This window comes from Phalacrocorax carbo, chromosome 9, assembly GCF_963921805.1.
Source record: "Phalacrocorax carbo chromosome 9, bPhaCar2.1, whole genome shotgun sequence".
NCBI classification, from domain to species: Eukaryota; Metazoa; Chordata; class Aves; order Suliformes; family Phalacrocoracidae; genus Phalacrocorax; species Phalacrocorax carbo.
Window position 1 is genome coordinate 18,806,902 of NC_087521.1, and position 27,502 is coordinate 18,834,403.

A 27,502-nucleotide genomic window follows, 5' to 3' on the forward strand; every position below is an offset into this window, starting at 1 on the left:
GACACTGTCAATATGCTCCTCTGCAACTTACATTTTCTGCTTTTGAAGCTCATAGAACTTTTATTCCTGAATTACATTTTATTTCTTCTGCTTCCTATAACCCCAGTTTGTATCCTATCTTTGTGGTTTTCTGCACGTTTTCCATTTTGCCCTACCTCATTTTTGCCTCATCAGCTCTCCATTACCTGCTTTGCTCCAACTATCAACTCTAATAAATAAAGGACAAAGAGACAAAGGCGTCCGTGAGCATGTGATGAACTCGGATAAAGACACATCACTAAGACAGAGAGCGATTGCCTTGAGGCACTGTACTGTGCTTCTGCTTCTCCCCTCTCACCCCTGGCCAATGCTCATGACATGCACGGGTAGAAACACCCTCATATTTTGCTGTTCTCTTCTCTCTTGTTGAAGATTTTGGGAGGAAAAGGCTAACACCCTACAGCTGCACGTTGCAGCCCATGTTCTCTAAGCACAAAGAAAAGTTTCTGCCCGTTGGGTTGAATGCTGCCCGCCCATAGCAGAACAGGGATAAACCTGTTCTGTTCTTACTGACATCTTCCCTTCTGGGACAGTTTTGATTTTTTTTCCATCCTGGTCCAAATATGAGATTGCAGTTGAGTGTATCGGCCAACAGGGTGAAGGCTGATGCAAGTATTCACCTTGTTCGGATTCTGGGAACTCTGTCCAGCATCAGGTCTTTGCATTGACTAATGGTGAGACAGAGAGTTGGAAGTGAGCCAGACAGGGAAGCTGAATCAGTCACCCTCCAGGCAGAAAAGTGGTGTGCGTTTATAACCTACTCAAGCCTAGCAGAGAGTTTTCCATTTGTGATAAAAACACAGGCAGGATAATTAAAAAACTGCTAGTTAAAGGGGCATTCCCAGGATGCTGAAACAATGAAGAAGTCACATGGAAAAATATCTTGATTTACTCACTAGCTGTGCAAAATAGAGACTTTGTGAGCTGAAAAGTCACAATACCTCAGACTCTGCATGTGACTCAAAGCTGTTCTCTGAACAAATTTACTTTGGTCAGCACTTCTGGGTTTTGGCTCAGAGTCTGGAGCTGCCTTGTTTTTTCGTAACTCCATTTCTTATTTGTGAAAGAGCAAGAGGTAGCTGGGTCTTTATGCATGATTATGTATTTCTTGATGGTAGTGGAGAGAATGGAAGGTGCTAGAAGAATGAGCATACAATATGTCTATTACATGCTCGAAGCCTGAAATTTCATGTTTGCAAGTTTCATTTTTACTTACGAAGCACTGTAAAATGTTGAATCATGTTCTACTAAATAACTGATTAAGGCTACAGAATTTTCCTATTAGAAGAAAAGAGGCAGTTTTCCTATACATAATGCAGTGCTGAACTTCAAGCAACGAGCTCCTTATTTGAAACACTTCACAGAGTGAAGTGTGTCTTTTGAAGGTTAAAATGGAATGTTGTAATTAAACTAACCTGTACTGGTTGTATCTCACTGTAACACCAGTGTAAGTGTAGTTAAACAGCTCAGATCATTAACAATAATTAGTCTAGGCTATCTTGGCATGATGTTTGGTTTATATTAGGAACAGTGATGTAAGAAGAGATTAATACAGCTGTTAACTACAACGCCTGGAGTTTATTTTACCCAGTGGCATTACTTGTAAAAGACCCTTTATCTGTTGACTGGGCTTTCTATAAAGTTACTACTCACTAAATCGGTGGCAGCAAAGCTGGGACATTGATGCAAAAGATAAATGGTATACCTCAAACATTACTTCTTCCCTGCTTGCTGTTATCTGCCCTGCAGGGTTTTATCCAGAGTTCTTCCCCCACCTGCAAATCATCCCTTGTAGCAATAAGACTAGTAGATGCTGCAACCTTTTTCTTAGAAAAAAACCCAAACCCAAAACCCAACACGTTGTTTTAAGGCTTCTTATCAGTCTAGTGTGGGGTCACAAAACTAAAATTAAATATTAAAATACTTTTATAGTGTAGCTGTAGTATGGTATTAAAAGTTGCTTTGATACTTTGTGTATTGCAATAACAATTTATTTTTAACAAATACATATTTACATCTTCAATTTTTGTACTTTTTAAGAAAGGCCATTAATGTCAAAATAACCTTGTTAATCTGGTGGTATTCATACTCACTCTGAGCCATGTAGCAGGACTTTACAAACCAGTTTTCTAAAAACCAGGAATGAAGAGAGCGGCAACTTAAAAAAGGCTCAGTGTGATACTTCAGTAATTCAGAGTGCAGCCTCTGCCGTGCAACCAGTGGAAATAATCTAGAAGATAAGTTTATTTCCTTTCTTCCAGGGCCAGACCGCCGAGCGCCTGCGGCCGCCCGGTGCCGGCAGAGCGAGGCAGGCCGCAGCCGCGGCCTCTGGAGCGGCGGGGACGGCCCGGGGCAGCCCAGCCTCCCCGGCCGGGGCTCCCCGGCGCCCCCGAGGCGGCCCAGCCTCCCCGGCCGGGGCTCCCCGCCACCCCGCGCAGGCTGCGCAGCCCGAGCTGGCGCTGAGGGGGCGCGGAGAGAAGGCGGGAGCTGTTGAGGGCCGTCAGACCGACCCAGGCACCTGCTACCTCTCCGTTAGCGCCGGCCCCGCCGTAGAACGACCCGCTGCCAGCAGCCCCGCCTGCCCGCGGCAGGGCTGGGGCGGTACGGAGGCCCCACCGCGGCCCGGTAGGGGGCGCCGCAGGCGGAGGCCGCGCACTGTGCGGCGAGAGCGGCGCTCCGGAGCCGGCGCGGCCTGCGGCGGGAGCGGGGCCGGGAGGCCGCGGCGGGAGAAGGAAGGGAGGGGAACGGCGCGACGCGACGCGACGGGACGGGACGGGACGGGACGGGGCCGGGGCTGCGCGACCATGGAGATCGGCACCGAGATCAGCCGCAAGATCCGGGTGAGAGAGAAGCAGCCGGGTCGCTCGCTCCCCGCCCGCGGCTGGGCCTGACCCTGCTGGTGGCGGGCGGGCCCGGCCGGTGGCTGAGGCGCCGGGCTCCCCTGGCCTCCCCTCGGACGTGGGGGTGCCGCGGGGCCTGCACCGCCCAGCGCCTCCCCCGGGCGGGAGCGAGCGGCGGGACGAACCCTCGGCCGGGCCGGGGCTTCCCGGAGCTGCCGGCGGCGCGCGGCCTTCGGCCTCGGGGCTCCCCGGGGAGGGCACGGACAGGAGAGCCGTTCTTTTGGGAAGCGGGGCCCGGCCCTGCCGTACCGCGGGGGCAGCGGCCGCCTCTGCCCCGCAGCTGGAGCCGTCGCCCTGCAGCGGCCGCCCGCGGTGCGGGCCCTTGCGCCGGGGCTGCCGGCGGGAGCAGCCGCAGCCGGCCGTGCCGCCGTAAGCGCCCGGTACCGCCAGGGCTGGTCGGCGGCCCCGCTCGGCGGTCGCAGGCTGAACATCCTGGCAGGCTCTTTTTCCTTGCTGAGCCGGGGACTAGCTTTTATCAAACCATCCGGGATACGTTTTCTTTGCCTCTTATGAGCCCGGATGGTCCCTGCTGAGACAGGGACAGCTGGGACTTGAAGGTTGTCTGGTGGCACCAGGGGCTGGTGTAGAGAAATTGTGGCAGAGGGTGAGATTCCTGGCGATTCCCGTTATTCTGCTGTCAGTCCCCCACTATTACAGAATTTATGTCATGAGCAGTGGAGAATAGAAGTAACGTGTTAAACCGTCATATTCGAAGTTAATGAGGAGAACGTTGCTAAGCCTCACACTGTTTTGCGGTTAGAAATACTTTGTTGCTCCATTCATCCCTTAAATGCTATTTCATTATTTTTTTTAGGGTGCTATAAAAGGAAAGTTGCAGGAGCTGGGGGCTTATGTTGGTAAGTTTTATCACGTGTCTAGCAATCTTGTTTAGGTTCGTGGTTGTTAGGAAATAACCAACTAGTTAATGGAACAGCATATTTACTTATCATTACTTGTGTTACTGCATACGGCCTTAAGCATGAGATGAATTCTCTGAAGTGCTGGACTAGCATGAAAGAAAAAAGACTTACTTCACAAGATATGTATAGTCTAAGCCTAAGAGGGGGCAGTGCGGGGACATCGATGTGTGAAGAACTAAAATGAAATAACTAAGAAGGCTAACAGTCTCCCCTTTCAAGGAGAAGTGGGGGCAAGGGATTTGAAAGAAAAACAAACAGTGATGTGTCTGTGAATATTTAAGGAACTTTCTTTGAAGCACAAGGAGAAATATTATGTAAAGCAAGATCCTTGCAAATATAACAGCAGTTACCCCTGACCACTCTGAGATGGAGTCAGTCTTTCTTAGGCATCTTTTCAACAGCCTTTTGAATTCAGGGTGAGACATTTGTCAACATTAGGAGAAAGGCTATTATTGTAAGACAGAGATAGGCTGACTGACTGTTTTAGGAGGTGGAAAGCCCATGTCAGAAAGAAGCAAGTAGGATAAATCTGCAAAATATAAGAGCCTGACTGTTAAGGGGAAGACTAAGAGCTACATTAAGCTGATGTTGATAAAACATCCTAATCTGTTGATGAAACAGATTTGATAAATCAAAGTGATGTTGATAAAGCAAGTGAATCTTAGAGGCATGGTGAGAATTTATTTTGGATTATGAGGAAAGAGATATGAGCTATGTGAATATTTGTGTTTGGTTTGGTTATTTTCCCTCCTGAATCCTGGATTAAATGGATGCTGCATTTAAAAGCAGCTGTTTTTTACAGTGGTAGCAGTTGGTAACTTAACACAGTGTTCTGTTGGAAGCAGAATATTTCAGTCCGCAACTGCCTTGTTGTCTGTAGATTCTTGTATTTCAGGTGAAGGAAAGGAATTGGGAGCTTAGTTCAGAGATCCCATGAGTTGCAGGACCAAGTTCAAAGTTTGTAGTTTGATCTTGAATTAATCTTCTTTCCTATTTAAAGGGGGCCATTGTATTTATAGAATCAAAATGTACTGACTCTGTAGAAGGAAGTTACCTATGAGCTTGTGTTCTGAACTCAGCAGGTGCTGAGGAACTGGTTTTAGAATTTTTTCATTGTAAGGTCATTTTTTTCACCATCTCAAAAGTTGGCCTTTGTAGTAACTCATTCTTGATTTTCTACTGTCATTCCAGGTTTCAATTTCTTGGTCCTTGATTCTTTGCCTTCTTTTTCCTGCGTTTCTGAAAAAAGTCTTTCTTATCACTAATACCAAGATGCTGGTAGAATACTAATAATCTTTGATCCCAGCTATGGCTGATTATTCTTCCTCTGTTTTCCTTTTCTTTCTGTTCCCTGTATTCAGAAGGCAGTTCCCAAGACCAGCATACAATGTCTGCACTTCTATCTTGTGCAATGTGTAGCTTACGTTAAAAAAAAACCCACCACACCAAAAAAAAGTTAGGATTCAGTCTAGGAATGTGTTATGTTGGAACACTTGAGTAGTGATAGTGGAGCACAGGTGCAGTGTATGAATGTTATTTCTGTAGTCTAGAGTACAGGTGAATTGTTTACAGGGTGCATAGACTTAGAAGAAAGGCAATTCCTTTGATTAGTATTTCTATTTACAATTTTTAATTTTTTAGGTCTTTTTATTGTTCTGTACAAACTTAACTTGATGAAATGAATACAGCTATATTAGTGCCTTTGTTCAAAATCACAATTTGAAGTGTATTTCCCAACTATCTTCACTTACTATTGTTATGTTCATGTGGTATTGGAGAGCATGAGGTGTTTGATTAAACTAAATTGACATATGTGCTCAAGAAGCATAGCTAATGCCCCTGAGCAGCAAAGGCACCATGCAGTCCTTCAGAGTAGATCAGAGCTAGGCCAAAGTAAAAAGCCAAATACCAAACTCCTCAAACCCTTAATGTTTTAATGTCAGAATCTGAGCACCTTCCCATCCATTCTGATGAGTAGTCGTACCCTGTGTGAGCGGTCCAGCTGGGAGTGGATTTCTTACAGTGTATGAAATTGCATATGTTATGGAGTTAGAGAATCGGAGTCTTAGGGTTGCTGAGTTTTTGTTTTTTAAAGGCCTGATATTCGTTGTTTTTGTAGATGGAAAATCTGACATTAATACACTACTGATTTGTTTAATGCACAAATCGGCGATATTTATCTGTTTGGTCTGTGCAACTAAAGGAAATTTGACAAGGATAAGGTGCTACATTTGGCAGTATTTGATGTGATGAAAATTGCAGATGATTGTTAGTGTTAAAGTAAAAGGATATAGACAGCAGAGAGGCTTTCTTGTGTCCTTTTTGTGTTTCATTTACTCACTTTTTAAATACTTTGATCTTATCTTCAGTTTATGCTCTTGTGACCTCACTCATAGCTGAAACTTGTATTGAACCTCAGAGGAAATGGAAGTCTTGTTAATTTCCTTACCTAATCCTCTGCCTGCAGAGTCTTTATATTAAAACTGGAAAAAAAAATCTGGTTACATGTTTAAGGATGTTTGCAATGTCTTCTATGATTTATTGTACTTCAAAACAACTTACTTCTCTTCCTGTTTAGATGAAGAGCTCCCCGATTATATTATGGTTATGGTGGCCAATAAGAAGAGTCAAGAGCAGATGACAGAAGACCTTTCCCTTTTCCTTGGAAACAATACTGTCAGGTTTACTGTCTGGTACGTTTGTAAGCTACTTGTGACACTTCTTACCACTAACGACGGATGCTTTCTATAAGTGAAACGTGAGAATTTAAGAAGTTACTTATCTTCCCATTGTGTAATTCACATTAATCAAAACTTTTACGTTGAAGGACTAATAAGTAAATTATTTTTACTCTGTCAACAGTTAGGCTATTGCAGTGATAATTAAGTGGCAAAGGACTGAAGGGCTTATAAGCCTGGCTCATAAGTCCAGTGAAATTTTTGAATGAAGGTAAGCAAGTGCCATATGTTGACTTAAAAAAAAGCCCACTGTGAGCATGATTGTGTTATTCACTGTAGTTAGATGTAAAATAGTTCATCAAAGACAAACTTCCTTGCTTTTATGCTAATAGTGCTTCGGATGGCTGTTGTGCTTGGGAATTACTATATCAGGACAGATGAGCAGTGGGTCTAATTCTGTGTACCGTCTTTGACATGGCTTAGCACCAAAAGCTTAGGTATTCCCACCTCTTAGGCTGTTTATTTCCCAGAATTATTGTGAGCAGGACAAATTAGCAACAGATGAACTCTTTGCTAAACTCCTGACAGTGTGGATTAATTTATGCTATGCTGCATGACAGTCTTAGCCATTATATTTCTCATGCATTTTCTAATACTGAATTTGGCTCACAGTGTAAACCTGTAATTAACTCCATGTTTCAGAGCATCCAAACAAATATTTCACTCCAGAGATTTTTCTTGCTTTCAGAGTTTTGTGTTTTTTCAAGTTAATCTTATTTTTGTGTCTCTAACCTAATACAGTTTTAAGGAATGTTAGTTTGTTTTGTATAGATTAGAGAAATACTACATTTTTCTGCTTTTTCAGTTTACTTCCTTTGAAATGTTCATAATGACTGATTACATTCTTTGCCAGTATTTCTTCTGTGTGATCAGTCAAGTTCCCCTTTATTTGGTTAGGAGCTTTTATGCTATTAAATCGCAGACAGGAACATTTTAGAAGTTGGGTGTGTAAAGAAACCATAAACATTGACAAAAAGTGAAAATTAGTTCCAGCTATTACAATTCACTATATTAACTATTTGAACTGATGGATTTTCATGTGACTGTTACTTGTGTGGGTATAATTTGAGTTTGCTTTCAAAGTTTTCCATTTTTTCCCAGCATTTGTCAAAAATATAAGAAATGAGTGCAATTAAGCATGCACCCCTTTTTAAAAAAATTCACAGGCATCTGTGTTCTTTGTTCCCTCTTGTGGCCTGCCTAGGCAAGACTCTTGGGTTTCACTGTATCAGTAAGCCATGCAGTTGTCTTCCTCTGGGAATCAAGACAAATCAGTGAGGTCTGCAAACTGATGAGGGTAACTCCAGTACTAGGGTTTTGGCTGAATCCTGAAATACAGTAAGAAATAACACTGTAATATGTAGCAGAAAAAGCTTTTCTGGCTTTGTAAATGAAACTAGAACTCTATTGAACAAAAATAATAAAGGTGTAGAGAAAGCAAATTTCAGCAGGGAAGAGAAGTCAAGAATATATATATTTTTAAATATATATATTTAGAGCTGGATATCGACTACATGTAGATATTATGCCTCCTGCTGGTTTTGACACCTGCTTAAATTCCAACTGTAGTGAGTCTTTTATTCTCAATTCAGTATCCACATTTGCTTATAAATACAAATTCATTTTCGGAGTGCTTTATCAGGTTACAAAGTAGGTATTGGTTAAACGAATGATGGAAAAGAAGACAAGATGAAACCTATGCAATAAGCTGTAAGAGCATTGGTAGAAAAAAGTTCAGTAGCATTGTAGTTGGGAGTTTTACATGCTTTTATTTCTTTTAAAGGTGACCAAGAATGTTTACATTCTTAAGCATTGGGTCTGTGCCTAAATACAATACTCAACAAGTTATGCCTTCCTTGGTTTGCCTCTGTAGCTGGTAATTTGGGGTCATCTAGCAAAAGGTTCACAGCAATTCTGTGCAGACCCAGCAATCCTGCTGGTTCGCCAAAGCTTCTTACTCTGAACCAAGTGTCAGGTCACAGTTATCTTGAGGTCAGTGTGAAAACTGATAGGCATCAGCAGAGCTCAGCTGGCGAAACTTTTGAGAGTGTTCTAGTGAAAACTCACAAGGAGGTTTGAGAAGCTGTCATTATACTCACATGCAGTCTGTCTTTTCCCAGTTTTCAATGTTTTTGTTCCTTAACTCCTTTGTAATACTCAGTCTAAATTACGGAGGTGCCCATGACCGGGTTTGAATTCCAAGTGGGAAATGCATTTAAGTGTTGGGATTTTTATTTCTTCCTTTTTTCATTTTTTCCTTCTTTTCACTGTAATGTGTGTTTCTTTTTAAACAGCATTATTTTATAGCCTTTTGATTTTCTGCATTGCTTCAGCTTGGTGCCTTTTTCACAGGTAAACAGCAAATTTGGCACTTTGCTGAAATGTTTTTACTCACTAACATATCTCAGAGAATACTGTTGGTATACACAAAGCGTGCTGGAAGAATCCTGAGTATGTTAAGTGCTGTGAATTGTATATTCTTTAGGTTTGTATTTACAATTATGTTTAACTTTGCTGTGTAAATAAAGTTTGATATGTGAAGTCAAATTTTCAGCTATACTTCAGGCTTCTAACTTCGGTTTATTGAATCACTCCTTTTGAAGACACTTAACTCACGCTATTGATTGTAGTGAAACAGTGGAAAATACTGGCTTTAATTATGTCAACCAACTAAATGCTAAAAGTAGATGATGTGATGAATACCCTACCTGCATGTATGAAGATGCGCTGGAGGCAAGATACTTAAAGCCTCCCTTTTGAGGTTTAGTCAGTTGGTGGAAAGTGAAGTCTTATATAAATGAGATGCTTGTTACAGGGCGGGAAGGGCAGTTAGTTTCTGAAAGATTATTATTCTGAATGTAAGATAAATTTCTTCTATGTCTCCTTTTTTTCTCTTTTGCTTCCTTCCCTGTCCCCCATCTATTTCAGGCTCCATGGGGTTTTGGATAAGCTGCGGTCTGTGACTACTGGTAAGTAAGAAAGTTAATTTTCAGTGAAAGTAGGTTTCTTTTCTGTGTAGTGTTGCGTTTCTAATGAGTTTAAAAAAAGATCTTAGCTGACTGTTTTGTTAGTTTTCAATTTATATGGTCTTTTGGGTCCTGACTCTTTAGAAAATTGCTTTATATTTTGAGATAAAGAATTCATTTCTGACTCCAGAATTTATTTCTGGATGTTTCTTGCTGATGTTTTCAGCTGAAACAGCTTTCAGCTTGTTGCGTTTTCAGATCTGCACAACTTTGAAACTTTGCACAACTAAGAAACTTTGTAGTTTCTTAGCTACATGTACTGAAAAACCTGAATTGCTGTGCTTTGATGTAAAAATGAAAGGTACCTGTCTCCACAGAACCAACTAGTGCAAAATCTTCAGAATCTAATGTCTTTGAGAGCAACCTTCCTTCCAGCAAAAGCAGTTCATGTGTGAGTGATGAGAGGAGGCGTGAGGATATCTTGCCACCTCTTGCAGTTTCCAGCACTCGGACTGAAAGAAATGACTCGAGAGTTTCAACGAGCTCACAGGAGCAAAGGAACACTGCTTCACGGTAAAGCTTCTGGTTACTTGCTAACACATGTTCAGACATTAGTAGTTGTGTGACTGTAGTGGTCATTCTGAAGCGCACAGATACTTGGAAAGGTCAAAGTAGTTACGAAGGGTAAAGCACTGCTACAATTTGTAGCACAGAAACCATTAAATCAGTTCCGTTTCTTTAAGCAACAGATGGGTTTAGATTAATTAAGCAAACTAAAAACAGCTATCAGTGTGTTAGATTTGTATAAATGATAATACCTTAATGATTCTTCCCTGCTGGTTTTGTTTAAAAGACAGTTCTCATTTTCCAGAACTGTATTTGCAGATGAGCTAATAGCTGGCAATTTCTTATTTTATCAGGCAGTCTTGTGAAGATGGTTCTGCATCCCGCTTAACGTCTACAGTCAAGCCTTTGAGGGAATTGTCACCTTCTGAAGCTGTAATTGACATTAAACCTGAACCAGATGATCTAATTGATGAAGACTTAAACTTCGTGCAGGAGAATCCTTTGTCACGGAAGAAACCTATTGTAACTGTAACTTATGGTTCTCGTCCTTCCACTGAAATCTACCGACCGCCAGCTAGCAGGAGTGCAGATGCCAGTATACATGTGCACAGATTGTCACAGCAGGGCAACTTACAGGGGAGCCGGCAGTTAGACACACAAAGCTGCAGGTCTTTGGAAACAGGCCAGCTGTGCAATCCAGAAGCGTTTGGCAGCTTAGCAGAGAGTTACAGACCCACCTCCAAACTTAGTGCTGATAAAGTAGGCAGTGAGGTTAGTACGGTCTGAACTATTGCAAGATTTGCAACACTTGCTAGGAACCTAAATTGCTACGTACACTTCCAGTAAAATTTTGACCTCAGAGAAATCAAAGGACATCTGTCACTGATAGCAGTCGTTTTGGGATTTCATTTTCTGGGTCCCCTGATAAAAAAAGCTTGCGTAGTTTAGCATCATCACCTGACAGGTTGCTGCATCTCAGAGTTAATTAGTTTGTACATCTTCATGCCATATTGAGCTGGACTAATGGGTTAGCACATTATTATGGTGCACGTGATGAATCAGAAGTAATAGCCTTGATCTCTAGATCATTGGAAGGGCATGACCTTCCATAAGCGCTGTGTAAATCTCCAGCTTTACACGGTTCTGTAAATCTGTGTTTTTTGGATGCTGTTTATTCATACCTATGCTAAATATAGATTAGTCTTTAAAGCCTGGATATATTGCTTATTAGGATTTTTAAATTATTATTATTATTAATTATTTAGAACCATGGCATTTAAGAACTTTTTGGGATGGGTATTGTACAAGGACAAACTAAAAGGTGATTTCTGCCCTGCATACTTCGGAGGTCAGACTAAGCCAGGCAGGGTGATAGCCCTAGCTGATAGCTTTAAGACTATCCATATGAATCAGTTAAGAGCCCTTTGCGAGAGGAATGAAGATTGTTATGGCTGCTAATGTCGTAATGCAGCAGGACTTTTACATACCTTGTATTCCAAGTGTGTCAGTGTTTGTTACTGCTTGTATAGTTCTCTGTTTTTGCTATGACTTAGTTGTGTATAAAGGACAGTGAATTTTGTTTTGAAATCTAGAATGCTTTATGAAAATGTGTGCTGATTTTTTTGTTTTTTAAGATGCGGAAGTGAGCATGAGAATATAGTGAGAAATAGTGATTTGTTTAAGGCCGTACATAAGTCATTGATGAATGACAGTCACATCTCTCCATGGAAATGTTAGAAAAAGGTCTTGTGGCAATCTTCTTCTGTTACTATTTCATGAATAATGTCCAGAAGAGGGATTTTTCAGGAGTGTTTCTTAGAACTGTGGACCTTTACTATATTCTACCTTCTCTTAGACAAGCTCTTGTGCTTTGGGAAGTTTTACCTTTAAGAAGGTCATTTCTGTAGGTATTGCATTCTTTGCTGTATGAATCTTCTGTATTGGTGTAGTCCAGGTCTGTCCCTTAGGGTATTTCTTTCTCCTTGGAGGACACAGGAACACTTAAAGGGTACTGTGTACAAACCTGGCCTCCGGATGCCTCAATGTGCTCCTCTGTAGTTCAGTGCTGAGTGATGGTTCCTCGAGGAATTACTGATGTGCGCTTCCTCCTATCCTTTCAGGCAGCCTGGCATTTAAATTTGTCACTATCACATGCACTGTGGTGGTGGTGGTGAATGGCTGTGTCAGAACAGGGACCTCACACTGCCTAAACTGGACCAGCCTGGCTCTGCATAGCTACTAGGGTCCTTTGGAATACGTCACCTTGCTAGAAATTAATCCTTACACTAATCTGAAATTAGAGTTAATACAGAGGAGAAGGTAATGCATACTGATTTCACTTTATCAGACTTTCAAGAGGTGCATCTTGAAGGGTAGTATGAATTACTTTGCAAAACCCTGCTTTTTCTGTAGATGTTGGATAAATTGTCTGTACTTCAGGCTTTTTTCTTCTCCTTTTCTAAACGCTATTTACAGTTACGATTTTAATGAGATGTTTCAGTGTAAATATGCCTGAATTTCATCTTCCCTAGTGCTGTCACTTGTTTCTGCAGACAGCACAGTAGCCCTAGACTCATGCAACTTGAATGGAATTTCTCCACCTTCTGGCTATAGGTAGAATTGCAATATTTTCTTTGCTGGCTTATTAATACATGTTTTATGCTAAATGAATTGTTTTGGCTGCTCTGTTTGTTGTAGGAAGAAAGCTCCAGGAAGAGACGGTTGCCTGTTGTAAGCTCAGTAGTAAAAGTGAAAAAGTTCTGTAATGATGGGGAAGATGAGGAGGAGGAGGAAGACTACGGATTGCGAACAGGAGGCATCTCCAGCAGTGTGTCTGTACCTGCAAAGCCAGAAAGAAGGTACTTAAGATCTCAGTGATTCTGTATGGTTTCCAGAATGAATTTAATGAACAAAAACTTTGAAAGTGGAAGTTGGGGAAAACTGCCGTTTTGAAAATTGACTGATGAAATTCAGTAAGCCATTTTTATTTTTTTTTTGTACTATCTCACAGCTCTGTGGGTGAGATGACTATTTACACCACTTTGTTTCCTCTGATTTTGTAACCTGTTTTATTATTGTGCATAAGCTGCAATGGAATGTGAAATTTTACATTATTTGGGAAAAGTTTACTGGCAAAAGAACATTAATGTTGGCGTGTTTCAGTCTATTTTTCTGGTAATTTAATGTGGTAAATGTAGTAAAATAATTTTCCAGGAGTTTTAGTTGCTTTGTTCTTATTTCAGGAATAGTTTTCAAACCAATGAGCATTTGTTCTTTAAGGTGGTTTTAACTTTTCAAAAGACTTGAGAGGTTTTTCCCTTTTTATTTTTCCTGCTCCCTAATTCTGTGTGAATGTTAGGTGTCAGCCAAAGTACGTCAGTGGTTTGTGTCTGATTTTCAACAATAAGAGGAAGAACATTTAAACTATGGAAGAGATGGTTCTGCTCATCTACAGTGCTAGCTTGTATAAAATGTGTTTCAAGCTAATAGACTTTGCTGAATTTATCTTCAGCACCACAGCACATTTATCTCATTTAAACTTCCTTATTGTTGATGTTCAAAGACAAACAGAAAGCTTTTTTTGTAACTAATGTTTTTGATAGAGTCAGTTGTCATCTGGATCTTACTCCCGGGGGCAGCGTAGCAACAGGCTTGTGAGGGGCAGAGGTGGGAGGAAATGAATGGCAGAGTTTGTGCCTTTCAGGTGCAGCATGGTTTTAGAGCAACTTAAGCGGAGAGGTGAAATCACACCTCTGGACTTCCCTTTTTGAGAGTATTTTATGGATCCCTGTCCACCAGGGAATAGATTAGAGAATAGAAGGAAAACAAATACAAATAAAGTAATTTTAGATGACGATTTTTTTCTATCAGTATTATGCATAACTGCATTAAATCTGTTGAAATACCTGTGTTTAACATGGATACAGTTCCTGCTGCAATTTATGTACAAATAATTTTTTTTTTATCTCCTTTAGACCTTCATTGCCACCTTCAAAACAGGCCAATAAGAATTTAATACTAAAAGCAATCTCCGAAGCGCAGGAATCGGTTACAAAAACAACCAATTATTCCACTGGTAATTAGCATTATTTTGTTTGTGCTAAGCTCTAATATTTCCAAGCCCTATTTTACAAATCCAAGGTAAAGATAGCGCTTAGAGATAAAACAGAATGTTAAATAGCTCATGTCAGTGACACACATAAGGGATTTTCCGTGTCCATTAATCTTCAGTGATGAATTATGAAAGCCTAAACAAGAGAGGAAAGATTTGTTTAAAATATATTAATCAAGCTAACAAGTCTGTAAAGTGTGTAGAGACAAAATGGAAGTGCCAGAAGTTTTCTGAAGTTAATAGTTGCCAAGGAGAAAGTGTTAGCTATTAGGCAGGTTGTTTGATCTAAATGGTTGCTCTTTTTTTCCCTTTCTGCACGGTCTTCCTTCCTTCTGAGAGAGGAGGTGAATAAAGCCAAACAGCAAAAAATCAAAATGCATTGGATATAGGTAATCGAAGTGCAGAATAACTAGCAATATACCAATTGATATATCAGTGCATATTGTCTTTAAACAGCGAGGCTGCAATTTTAGTTCAGTGGTTTTAGGTATTGAATTGCAGTTGATACAGCAACTGAGCCATTGCCTGTGCGTAGGCATTCAGTTCTCTTAGCTAGCAGAGACTTCTGCTGAAAAAGGGCAAATCCAGCTGTTATCTCATGTGCTTTCATTTCATTGGGTGGTAATAAACTAGCATTGTCAGCAGGAAGCACTGCACATTGCCAGGGAAGGAACATTCACTAAGCAATCTGAACCGTCACTTTATGCCATCTGGAGCAAGACTGAAAGACTCTTGCCTGCTCTCTCTGAAAACCCGCAAACTAACTGTAAGAAACATGTATCTTCTGTTTACATTAACATAGTTACAAAATGGTCATCATGAGCTTATTCCCTGTTTTCTTGTTATTACTTGTATTTTCAAGGTTGTACAAGTGCTGATAAGTAGATCTAAAGGTCTGAGATGTCCGTGGAATTTTCAGTGTTCAAAGGCTCTTGAATTGGAGATGTCCATGCATGTTAGAAGTGGGATATAGAGTGAGCTGGTTTTAAAACAGAATAAATTGTATGGATGACTAATAAAGATCATTGCCAAACTTAGAATTGAAGAAAAATTAACTAGGAATAGTTCTAGTAAATTATGGAATTGCTTGACTACTTACAAAATATATTTAATATAGTAAATTAACTTCTAAATGAAAATGATGCTTCTTCATTAATACGTGGAAAAAGCAGTAACACAGGGAACAGTACTTTGAGGTGATGTAGGAAGCTCTTTCGTGTGTCCATAGCAATATGGCAGGAAATACAACATAGCCAGAAAATACTAAAGTTAATTAAAACTATTGTTTTTTAATAGTGGTGATCTTGTAGTTTGGCTTACCAACATGAGAATATTTCAGTGGAGACACCAAAAAGCACCACTTTTTTTTAATACAGAGGTGATTTGTGAATTTTATCTGAACTATCATGCAGGTTCTTCCTCTTCAGAGGTAATATCTCATGTATTTTTTTAAAGTATTTTGAATGGAATATGGAAATAAGCTAATTTGAAATACATAGGTAAAACAAAACGGTGAGATCGTAAATGATAAATCCAGTACTGAGTGGTACCTTTTAGTTGTATGTGTCAGAAGTTGTTGGGTGCGGATGTGATATTTAGCCAAGGGAAGACTACGCTTAGCTTTTCACAACTAGTTATGATGGTCTTAGCAGAAGCCAAGTAAAGAAGTCAACCTGTTGTCCTGCTACCCCCAAATCATGCTACAACTACCTGAAAGGAGGTTGTAGCAATGTGGGGGTCGGTCTCTTCCCAAGTAAGAAGTAATAGGATGAGAGGAAACAGCCTCAAGTTGCTCCAGGGGAGGTTTAGATTTGGTATTAGGAAAAATTTCTTCACTGAAAGGGTTGTCAAACATTGGAACAGGCTGCCCAGGGAAGCGGTGGAGTCACCATTCCTGGATGTATTTGAAAGACGTGTAGACTTGGCACTTAGAGGCATGGTTTAGTGGTGGACTTGATAGCGTTAGGTTTTGGACTTAGTGATCTTAAAGGTCTTTTCCACCCTAAATAATGCTATGATTCTCCTGTCATTGAGCTTTATATTCTAGTTGCAAGCACCTTAGCACAGGGTAGCTGGCACTGTGTGAAAAGTACATGTTGATAATCCATGATTATTTATATGAGAGGTGAAATGAAAAGATATTTCAATACCATACAAAAGTACCAAATTAATTATGTGTAGAAGGTGAGGAATGGTGTCACCCTAATCCTTCTCCTGCTGTTTTGTCTTACAAGTAAGTGTTCTGAGGATGCACAGGGTGCGCCCCTCATAGGGTGCTCTACGCACATGCATGAATGTGCTTTCACACTAAAAATTTTACAGGTAGCTAAAGATGATTTTTATGGAGACAGATGCTTGGGATTTTGTGTGTGTGTGTGTGTGTGTGTGTGTGTGTAGGAATTTCTTGGAGTTGTTTTAGCACTGTATGTAAAAATAATGCTGCCGTATGATCAGGTTGTCCATAAATAATTTACCATTGTCTCTTTATGTAAAGTTCCACAGAAACAGACTGTTCCAGTTGCACCAAGAACCCGAATTAGCCCAGAAGAATCTCAGTTAGAAGTAATCCATGTGCAAAACAGACTGCCTGCTCTGAGTTCTCAGCTTCAAGTAGAAGAGCCAAAGGAGCAGACAGCTGAAGGTATTCAAGGTCATCTGATAATGTTCTTTAAAAATTTATACCAGGGAATGTCATTTTACCACAGGCTGAGCAGAGAAGAGAAATGCTTTTAATTTTTAAGTCAGCATCAAAAGTTGCATGTGGAAATGCCCTGAAAACCTGAAACTTTCTAAAGCATGGCTGTTAGATAGATACACACACACACTCCCCCCACCCCCACTCCCCACACCCCCCTAGTGAAATGATCAGTAAGCAAAGGGTGGTACAGCATTCTGGCATATCACTAAAGAATAATTTTGCATAAGCAAATTTATCCATTTATATTGGGATAACTTCCCTTTCCCCCATCCTTTGCATTTTTTTTGTTAGTATCTTGTAGGAGTAATTCTGTCACTAAGCTTGTGTTAGTTAAGGTACTCTACATTTGGAATTATTTTGCAGCATATGAAGTATTAAAGGGTTTTTTCCTGACATACTGTTACCACACAAATAGTTCCAATGTATTTTTTTTGTGTGTAAATATTGGAGTACTATATTTGCTGTTACAGGACAGGTGATACCAGGATAACTGTGTGAACAGTAAGCTTTATTTTTACTTCTGTAAAGGCAATCAAACTGTCTTTCCAGCATGGTTTCGTTACAAAGAAAGAAATGTGTGTTTGTGTTAATTACAAGGAATCATAGAAATAAGACAGTGGAAAAACACTTCTGTAAGAAGAAGTTAGTTTACTCTTGCTAAGTGTTTAGTTATTTAGATTGTTGAGTAAAATGTGGTTCGAGTAAGGTCTTTGATACATCAGCTCACAGTCGTTAGGGAATGGTAAACATTTGCCATTAAAAAAAAAATAATCTATTTTTTGAGTCTCATGTAGGTGTATTTGGAATCTTTCTGCCAATATAAAATAGTCGGAATTGTGAAGTACATAAGAATTTGAATTAATATACAGAAAATATTTATGCAAAATATTTTTTCTCTTTTGCCATTGAAGTGGAAATGACAGCTTGCTTCGGAAACCTACAGAAAGCAAAATAAATTTTTTCAAACCATAAGGCAGATGTAGGAGAGTGCTACTCTGACTTGTTTCAACATTTTTAAGAAGAGCATAAAGTGGTCCCTTGTAGTTAGCAGCTTTCCTGTGTGGGTGTTGTCTGAGTAATCAACATGTCTACAAATGAGGAGGAAGAACTTGGGCTGTGTGAGTTGCCATGCCCATAGACCTAGCTTGTACTGAGCAGTGATGATGGGAAAGAGTAGAGCCTTTCAGTATTTAGCTATTGCTATACCATCTGGCTGGTGAAAACTTGTTACTGTTTCTGAAACAATGAGAGAGGGGTTCATAACAACGAGAATGGCTTCTTTTGGTTAGAAGTGTGGAGGTTTTTGTTGTTTCTTCTTAATCAAAGGAATTGGAAGGGTATGCTTCAGGTCTTTAATCCATAGTCTCATTTTGACATCCAGTAAAATATGCTTCTAATTACTGGGTTTTTTAGGAGCTGAACAGAAGGAGCTCTCTTCTCGGCTCCAGATGGATCCTGTGATCGAAGATCCCTTGCAAGTGACTCAAGGTTAATTCTTGTGATCTTTTATTCCGTAATAAAAAATGGCTAGTTTTCAAATTGAGCACTACTGGTCAGTGAATGTTAAAATATAACTTCCTTTTCAACTAATTATACTGATTTCTAGTATCTTCTAGTTTCTACGTTTCTAAGGAAGAAAAGTGTTACATCAGTAGGTATTCAAAAACTAAGAGATTTTGAGGGTGTGTGGACCCCCTTCAATGCTGTTTCAGCACAGCTATTGCAGTAACAAAGTTTCCTGGTCTGGCCTAATATGGCCTATGGCTCCTGTTGATCCACTTCTGTGGACTAAGCAAGGAAGTAAAAATGTTTTCTGGAAGCTACTAGTAAGAAATTAAAACAAAAGAAAATTAGCTTATTGGCCATTTAAATTGATATTAAAAATATGCTATAAGTTAAGAGTACAACTAAACCTGTGTTTTTTTTCTTTTCTATGTAATTTTCCTCCCAATTCAGATTACTATGATGCAGAATCTATGGTCCATACAGATACTAGGTCATTTATCCTGAAGAAGCCCAAGTTATCAGAGGAAATAGTGCCGCAGAATCAGCAATTGGGAAAGAGGGCTACAGAGGCAGTACGAGTACTCTCAGGACGTCTAATACAGACACGGTAAAAAGTTATTACTTTTAGGACTGTTATTGGTCAGAATGCTTGTTTGTGGTTTAGATGGAATCATTCAGTCATACTTGTGCTTTGTCAGTCCAGTCAGGATCTGTTGACACCATGGAGAATGGACTGACATTGAATAGCAGAGGAAAAAAAGCAGGGGCAAAAAACCTCCCAAAAATCCTTCTAAATGGAAAATAATTCCCACAGTCAACTAGCGTGAGCATGTCTGATTTGCAAGAAAGAAGAAGGAGGAACTGAAAAGTACCGCTCTTTTTGTCATAGCTGTTCTGATTTCTGAAAGCTTAGTTAAGTAATAACGTTGCATAAATTGCCTTTAGTTTTACACCTGTCCCACCCTGAGATGACATCCCTTAAGAAATGTCTTTTAACCAACATTAAGTATAGCGGATCCTGAGCTCCCAGTGTTGGGGGGAAACCAGCACGTTCTGCAAGCCAACAAATGGTTAAGCGGCATGTGGGACAAGTGGTTTAAGGTTCCTCGCTGATGAGTTTGGCCAAGAGAAGCTTAAAGTTCATGTCAGGTTCAAATGATGTGTGGTGGGTGTTTTTTCAATTTCCCAAAGGAACAATGGCCAGCGCACAGTCATTTTCTTAACTTGTTAAAGGCCTTGATGGTTCCTGCTACCAAATAGTTTTACGTGTCTTACCTGTTAGAGTTAAAAACCACTCCAAACAATGTGATGTACTTTATTGCTGTGGGCTGTCGTGTTTGAGAAACTGCTAATGTTTCCTTTCCGTGAGCGGCTTAAACAGCTTGTGTTCATTAATACAACCAACAATGAACAAACTGAAAAGGATAACCTTGCAACATCACAGTTGAAAACTGTGACTGTGCTACAGGAGAGTGGTACATTTTTGCCTATGAATAGAAGAGTTTTTGAGTGCTTGAACGTTCTAGCTAGTGATATTTTAATGTGTTGTTTTTCTCCCTTCTTAAAGGCATTCTACACTGTAGTTGCTTTTAGCCTAATTTCATAGAGAAGCAAAGTTTATACTATCACTGTCAAAGTAAGAACTCTATAGTGTCTTTCCAAATATTTAGAATCACAGGCCATTCAGGAGATCCCTTGGGTGAAATGCGTGGGAGAGCGGAAGAGTAGAGAAAACGTGTGCATGCCCTGTTCTTATACTGCCTCTTTTATCCACGTTGACTCCTGTCAGATACGGGATACTAGTCTAGACTGATCTTTCAATCAGGCTGAGCGTCAAAGTTCTTAGGGTCAGTATTTCAATTTTCTGTTACTAGCCCTAAAAACTTTTACACTCACTGTTTCATAATGCACTGCTCGGTATTTTTGAGGAGACAGCTGTGTTTTGTGTTAAAAGGTTTGTCGTTCCAAGAATGGTATTTGCCCGCATTTTTTGCCTCAAAACTGTAAATTCCTCAAAAGATTAATCACTTTCCTTTATTTAACTGTATCTGTAAATGAACTTTAGGCTCTCTCAGTTGAGCAGAATGCAACAAACTGAAATGTGCCTGCCAAATTCTCTGTTGTACACAATTGAAAGCTGTGTTTCTTTTTAGTGCTTCAGAGAATAGAAGGCAAACTGTTCACTGGAGTATATTAGTAGTAGTATTAAAGGAAGGTTTGTTACTGTATGACTCTCCATAGATTAGCTTGTACTACTTCTAGCTACTAGCGCAGCTCACTTTTACTCAAACCGCTGGAGTCATAAAATCTATTTTTCCCTACGTTTCTTTGTTAGAGACCAGCTTGCACAGCCAGAGAAACCTGCTAGTCCCAAGTTCATCGTGACACTGGATGGCGTGCCCAGCCCACCAGGATACCTTTCTGATCAAGAAGAGGAAGATATGTGTATAACAGAAGGATTAAAGCCAGTTACCCAAAATACGTGTGCCGTCAAAGGATTAAAAGGCCTTCGAGCACAGCAGATGCAAATTGTAACCAGGCAGCTAGAGAGCTGTGATGGTAATGACGCTTACCAACAGGACCCAACATCCATGTGGTGGTTTGATGGTGGATAGAACTCTCAGATATAGCGTTCTTGAGAAATCAAAGGGATGGTGTTTATTCTTCAAATTAGAACGTTCTTTAGGCAAATGAAATGTGGTAGTTCATCTTGATGAACTAGAGCAATACAGCACACAGGTAGTTCTCCACACATTTCAGTATTGGCGAATTTTTTTTTTTTCTTTTGAAAATATAGTTGTATCTACATTTGCAGAAATCTGCGCTTCTCGTTGACCCATTGTCATTCGTCCCCATGCTGATGGACAGGAGATTTTATGATGAATGTTTTGCTGTGGCAAACTTCAAAAAAATACGCCATTTGGTATTAATGTTTCTGTCTCGAATTGTGATATCGAAAGGAGCCTGTTAAGTATAGGGTGTAGGTAGAGTCCAGTTGCTAGAGTCTCTGAAAGTACAACTTAAACAGTGTGTGATTTTACTTGAATGTTGTATGTTCAGGATACCTTTTGACTAACGTGGGAAATAGCTTGCTGAAGCCTGTGTTTGAATTGTTTAGAATGCTGAATCGGTGGTGAAAAATATAGAGGATATTGTTTTGCCATAGACCTGTTGGATACTTGCCCTAAGGTCATGCTTGGATTAATTTTTTTTGGTTTTCTTATGAAAAGACCTTTATTTTCCATAGTAGCAGGACGTCCAAATTTTCTGAACTAAGTAAAGAATAATATTGGATGCTATACAGAGAACTGAAATTTCATGGATCCAGCTGTAAATGTGTAATTCCATTAGGAGAGAACCACAGAGGAAAAGCAAAGATCTTTAAGATCCGGGTCCTTTCAGTGCCACTGGCTTCAGAAGTACTACTCATATCAGGCAGGCTTGAGGAAGAAAGGAACGTTATATATCCATTGGCATGTTTTTACTACTACAATGAGATATATGGTAGAGTACTACCCTGTGCTTTTACTAGCATAGTCGCTTTTATAGCCCTTACTGAAGCTTTGGTACAGGAGACTGTTGCTGATGTAGTTACACCTCTGCTAGGGATTCTTATTTGATGAGCTACCTTAGCCAGCAGTAGCTCGGCTGTGACTGAAGCTCACGAAGGATCAGGTTGGTGTGGAAGCAATTCGTATAAGCAGAGCGGTTTTATGATGGGGTGGCATTATTTGGCTTGGGCGTGTTGCAAGGAGAAGGCGTAAACAAGGCTGAGGGTGGAATGAAGCTGGAGCAAGTGTGCCACTAGTGAGGTTAAAGAGGCAAGTCTAGCAGTCCTGGAGAGCTTTGAAAAGCCAAAGGTTTAGGCAGGTTTGGGAAAATAAGACAGCAGCGAAGGGTATATGCTTAATTGCCTGAATTTGCAGAATGAGGTTTTGGATAAAATGTTAAATAGGAGAAGGTGAAAGTCCCGCGTTCCCATAAGCCTTGTGAAGGTGTATTGAATGTTTCAGCTTGGAATTTCTTAAAATACTTCTTGGAGTCTGGGTTCAGGGAACTTAAGTGAATGTGGTATCTGTCGGAGCAATTACGTGAAAGTGGTTCTTTTTTCGTGTGTGTGCCCGTACTGATAGATCATACCTGATTAGTGTAAAAGTCGATTCTTTTACTTTACCTCTTGAAATAATTTTCTAGAGCCAAAAATATCTTGGAGAAAGGGAGCATAGCTATTGTTAACACATGGCTCAGCAGAACAGTCGTAACTGAGGTTCAGTTGATGAATCTTTGTCTCATCTGATCAAGATGTTTGACTTTCACACCTCAGTTTGGATTTGTGAAGAAAACTAATTTATTTTGCTTATAAACAGTGCAAGATTGATCTTTTATCACCAAAAGGCAGCATCAGTCCAATGTGACTTCATTCGCTTTGTAGTTTTGGAAATTTTCTTGAGATCATGTGATCGTACGTAAATTGTTACTGTCATGACTTTTTTGATTAATAGAGGCTTACTAAGAATTGTGTTGAAAGGAGAGAGAGAATAGGGAATATTGTGAATTTCAGTTGTGCTATATTGTGTACGCTAAATTGCATACAGAGTCATAAAGGTCCCAGCTTGGTTTTTTTACTTTTTTCTTTCCTTCTTAGTGGATATGGAGCAGTTAAATGTGCTGCAAAAACAGGAGAAAGTGCTTGAGCGCTGCAAGTACTGGCCTGCCTGTAAAAATGGAGATGAATGTGTGTACCATCACCCCACACTACCTTGCAAGTGAGTAGTGCAAAGCCTGACCTGTTGTTTTTTATTCTGGTGCTACAGATTTCCCTTCTGTCAGTAAATATTCCAAGGCAGTAGAAGTCTGTTAGGGTAAGGATCGCAGCTAGATTATCACACTGTAGCTTCTTCTGTTTTCCTCCTATCTACCGTGTGTCAGAACACAGCGATGTTTTCAAGAAGCAGAGTCACAGCTGCAGTCACCTAGAAGAAAGCTTAGTTTAGCATACAGGCTGGTGGTTTTGTGTTGCTTAGAGATGTGAGAATTGGCGTCTCCTTAAAACAAGAGGCAGTCTTCTGCTAGCTGTCAAAACGCTTTTGAACGTGTTAGGGTGGCATTTCATGGTAGTGTAGTAACGTTTTATTTGAAAGCAAAGGCTAACTCTTCAGTGTGGGCCGTACCTTTGCCTTCTCTTCCACACGCATCAACAGTCTAGAAAAATCCTTTGTGTTTTGAGATACATGTTACCAGAGTGGGTAGCTTCATGTACTCGGACATTTACATTTTCTTCTAAAATCCTACATAACTAAATTCAAAATAGCACTTCAGTAAATGAACCCCAGTACTTAGTGCTGTGCCCCTCTGTGCAAAGGTGTGAATTCACAGTGCCTTTGTGGCTCTGCACCGCGGCTGCACGCTCAGAATAACACAGCTTGCAGCAAGTAGCTTGCTACCACGCTCCGCTGAGCGTGAGGCAGTTCAGTTATTTACTGCCTGTAAAGAGTGTCCACAGGGAAAAGGAATATGGGTCTGTTCACTTACAGCTAGCACACTACCCCGCATGCCCTGCTTTGGAAGTGACAAACACGCATGCGCAAGCCCTGTTGTAGCTCTGGCTTTCTGTGATGTTCTGGCTTTCGTGTGCAACAGCTGCTCGGGGATTTTGCTCCAAGTGTGGGCTTATGACTCAATTTCTTTTCCCTCAGAGTTTTTCCTAACTGCAAATTTGCCGATAAGTGCTTGTTCATCCATCCAAACTGTAAATACGATGCAAAGTGCACTAAGCCAGACTGTCCTTACACTCACGCCAGTCGACGAACCCCCCATCCACCTCCTAAACCAGGTGAGCACCTTTTGCTTCTCTGAAATTTAAATGAAAGTGCTGAAGGGAAAACAGTGTGTGCAGAAGCAGAAACTGACAGTGGTGGAAAAAATAATTTTTTCCATGATGTGACTTAATTTTCTTTTAACTCTTAAAGCTAGATGAAGAAGAAGAATAATCCAGTGTTACTGCAAAAAATGTTAGCAGAAAAATCCCTGAACACTGTTATGAGGCCGTATGAAACCTGTGCAAGGCCAAAGCACTGGCACAAGCGGCCCCTTCTTCTGGAGGGATTAGCCAGCAGTGCAGTTTTACTCAAATTTCTTTCTTAAATTGGATACATGTTTTACCAAGACCTTGTGACACAAATTAAAAACACAGGCTTCTGTGTTTAACTTTCTGTAATGCTGAGATGACTTTCAGGGATGAAGTTACCCAGTGAAGGCAGGAGCTGTGTCTGGATTAGGGTTTGGTATTCCTGAGCCTTTGAACAGTGCCAGGGTGGAGGGCCTTCAGTCCACTGAAGGCATGATCTTTAGGAAGTGGTTTAGCCCTTAGTCATAGTCCAATGCGGTTTTGTTACTTTGCCAGGAGGCAGAGTACAATGTGCTTACCTCCTGTATCATTTCCTGCAGCTCCCGTGTATTCCTGGAAAGTGCACTGCCTGCGCTTTTCAGGCTGGTTAGCTGAAGCTCTAACAGGCTTGCTGGTGTCTAAATTTAACATGGGAGTGTCTCTGCCGACCAGAATCTCTGCGTAATTTATTGGAAACATCGCCGTGACCGTGGCACTTTCTGTCCTGAAATGGTGAAGAACGGAGACTAATGACCTGATGGTCTTGTTCTACCCCAGGATGAGATCCACTGTGATGTGCGCTGTGATATTCCTCCCATGTTCCTTGCCGAACTGTGGTGCATTATAAAACGTAGTTTCTCGCAGAAGGCTCGATAAAACAAAGCTTCTGCGGTTTATTCTGATCCAGGCTCACTTCCTGTTCTTTTCCTTTCTCCTGTTAGCACCGCTACCCACCCCGTCTGTATCTTCCAGTAGTCCGCTGTGCAAGTTTTTTCCTGCTTGTAAGAAAATGGAATGTCCATTTTACCACCCAAAAGTAAGAATTATTTCCTAACTCTTCCCTTCCTTTCTAGAAAGATACTTGAAATACGTTACTTGGGGTCAGGAAATGTCACTCGCATTTCATGCTTTTTGCTTTTACTTCCCACATTCTCACTTTAGCTCAGAAACAGAATATGCAAAAGCAGTAACTTAAAGAATTTGGAGAATTTTAAACAATCTTTCTACCAGATGCTCCTGGGGAGTTTCAGACAGGCAGCCGGCCACAGCACTTGTCAGAAATCTGCCCAGCCGGGACGCTGGGGGCAGAGGAGGAGGAGGGCACCTTGTAGCCTTGTTGGGGTTTAACCAGCACAAGCCTATGTGGAGGGAATATGTTCCAGGCTCTTGACCCTTCCTTCAGGTGTGCTGCAAGATACAAGAACTTTAGAGAGTGCCCAGTTGCCCTGGAGTATATTAACGTGATTTATATAGTACAAGGGTTTATAACTGGGGTGATTCTGTTCTATAGAACTGTGTCCCCACCTGTTCTCACGCCAGTACATTTAGGGCTTTTTCAAGCCCTAAGAATGCTGAAATGTGCTGGGGCCCCAGGACTGTTCACAGGTAGCGTTAGCCAGATGCTCTGGCTTTGTCTCAGCTAACGCTGTGTCACGCTAACTCGTACAAACAGAGCAACTGAAACTAAACTCTGTAAGCCCTTAAAAGCAAAGGAACTTCCACCTGTCAGTGCAGCGGCAGTTTTGGAGCATCTAACTCCAATTAATACTTTTGGAGAAGGAGTTCCCTCTGTCATTGCGTTGAACAGATTGCACTGGTCGTAGCTGTGGATCCAACTGGCTGTCAGTGAGATATGTCTTACAGCGACACAAATTTGCACGTACCACTCTAGCTTAGCTTGTTCAGGCGTTCCACCAGCTTCGCGTAGCCGCTTCTGAACCGCTTTCCTTTTTAGCACTGCAGATTCAACACCCAGTGTACGCGACCAGACTGCACTTTCTACCATCCAACGATTGCTGTACCTCCACGCCATGCCTTGAAATGGACTCGAACTCAAACCAGGTGCGATACTTGTTTTTACATTTTATTTTTCCTGGTTTACGTCACAAATGGAACTTTACTTGCAGGAGTAACGCGTGTGTGAGATGACCGACGAAGATTGCATGAGGAAAGAGACCTGTTGCAGGCATCTTTCTTTTAAAGAGAACTCTGTACTGTTTGGTTGTGGTAGTATAAACATGAACTCCTGTGATGCAACACTGCAAGACAAGAGCCCCGCAGCTAGGGTATGGCCAAGTCCCCAGAATCCTGACTCAATGTGTTGTGTTTACTGAGCTTCACTTGAATAAAGCTGGAAATCCATCAGCTCTTCTTTACTGTTGTTTTGTCTGGCGTCCAAGCTGCCTCTGCCACAAAATGTGCAGATGTTTCTCGGAGTGTTTCTGGCAGAAGAGCTTGCTCCTGGCACCCACCCACGCTCTCACAAATGGGTAGCGAACTTCCCAAAGCAGAGTCATTGGTCTGCCGTAAAGGTGGTCACAGCATTCGAGCCTTTCACTCCAGCTAACCTCATCTGCAGAGGTCTTAATCATTACAGGGGTAGTTGCACATCAGTTCTCGAATCACCTTTACAGAGTGGTGGGGTTGTTACTGAGGTGAATTGTTTTTCTCTTTCCCCTCAGTGAATGATGATGAGCCAACCTGGGACTGAACTTTGCCTCCTCTGGACAGTAGCAGAAAAGAAGATGAACCACCAGGGGCACAGGATGTTAGAAAAATTCATGCATTTTGAACTTTTAATATACATTGTTTTCATAAAATGAGGTTGATTGCATACTTGAAATGTCTCTAATTTTCCAAGTTTGTAAGTTTGAGCAATTTTACATTTTTTTTACACTGTAAGAAGAAAATGTCTGTGTAAGAAAAGTTTTACTTTAAATTCCATTAAAAACTTTCAAAGCACGTGCAGTCTTCTATTTGGGTAATGGTGCTTGTGTAAGATTAAGTGTGGTGAAGAAGTATGTGTATCGTCAGAAGGTCTTAGAAAGCTTCTGCCTGCATCTGGACCATACTAGGAGAGTTCTTTTGTTCAGCAAATGTTTGGTACAACATGTACAACCGACCCGATGTCTGGCAAACAGGGACTGAACTCTGCCCCCGCTCACGGGGGA

The 27,502-nt window shown here is 40.9% G+C and overlaps 1 protein-coding gene across 5 annotated transcripts; it reads left to right on the plus strand.

Annotated features, from left to right (window-relative positions):
- The first annotated feature begins 2,417 nt into the window (after positions 1-2,417).
- Positions 2,418-27,293, plus strand: ZC3H14 (zinc finger CCCH-type containing 14). 5 transcript variants are annotated; one of them, XM_064460535.1, is made up of 17 exons: positions 2,418-2,879; positions 3,754-3,796; positions 6,438-6,552; positions 9,526-9,566; positions 9,941-10,136; positions 10,484-10,901; positions 12,828-12,988; positions 14,105-14,205; positions 16,736-16,891; positions 18,353-18,427; positions 18,896-19,052; positions 20,781-21,004; positions 23,091-23,211; positions 24,142-24,278; positions 25,274-25,368; positions 26,287-26,393; positions 27,014-27,293. In XM_064460535.1, exons 1-17 carry the CDS (start codon positions 2,844-2,846, stop codon positions 27,018-27,020), a joined length of 2,190 nt encoding a protein of 729 aa, XP_064316605.1. In that variant the 5' UTR covers positions 2,418-2,843; the 3' UTR covers positions 27,021-27,293. The 5 variants fall into 5 exon arrangements, with proteins under 5 accessions (XP_064316605.1, XP_064316606.1, XP_064316608.1 ...); XM_064460536.1 differs by having other exon boundaries at positions 2,650-2,879; positions 16,736-16,882; XM_064460538.1 differs by having other exon boundaries at positions 2,652-2,879; positions 10,484-10,658.
- The last annotated feature ends 209 nt before the right edge of the window (positions 27,294-27,502 follow it).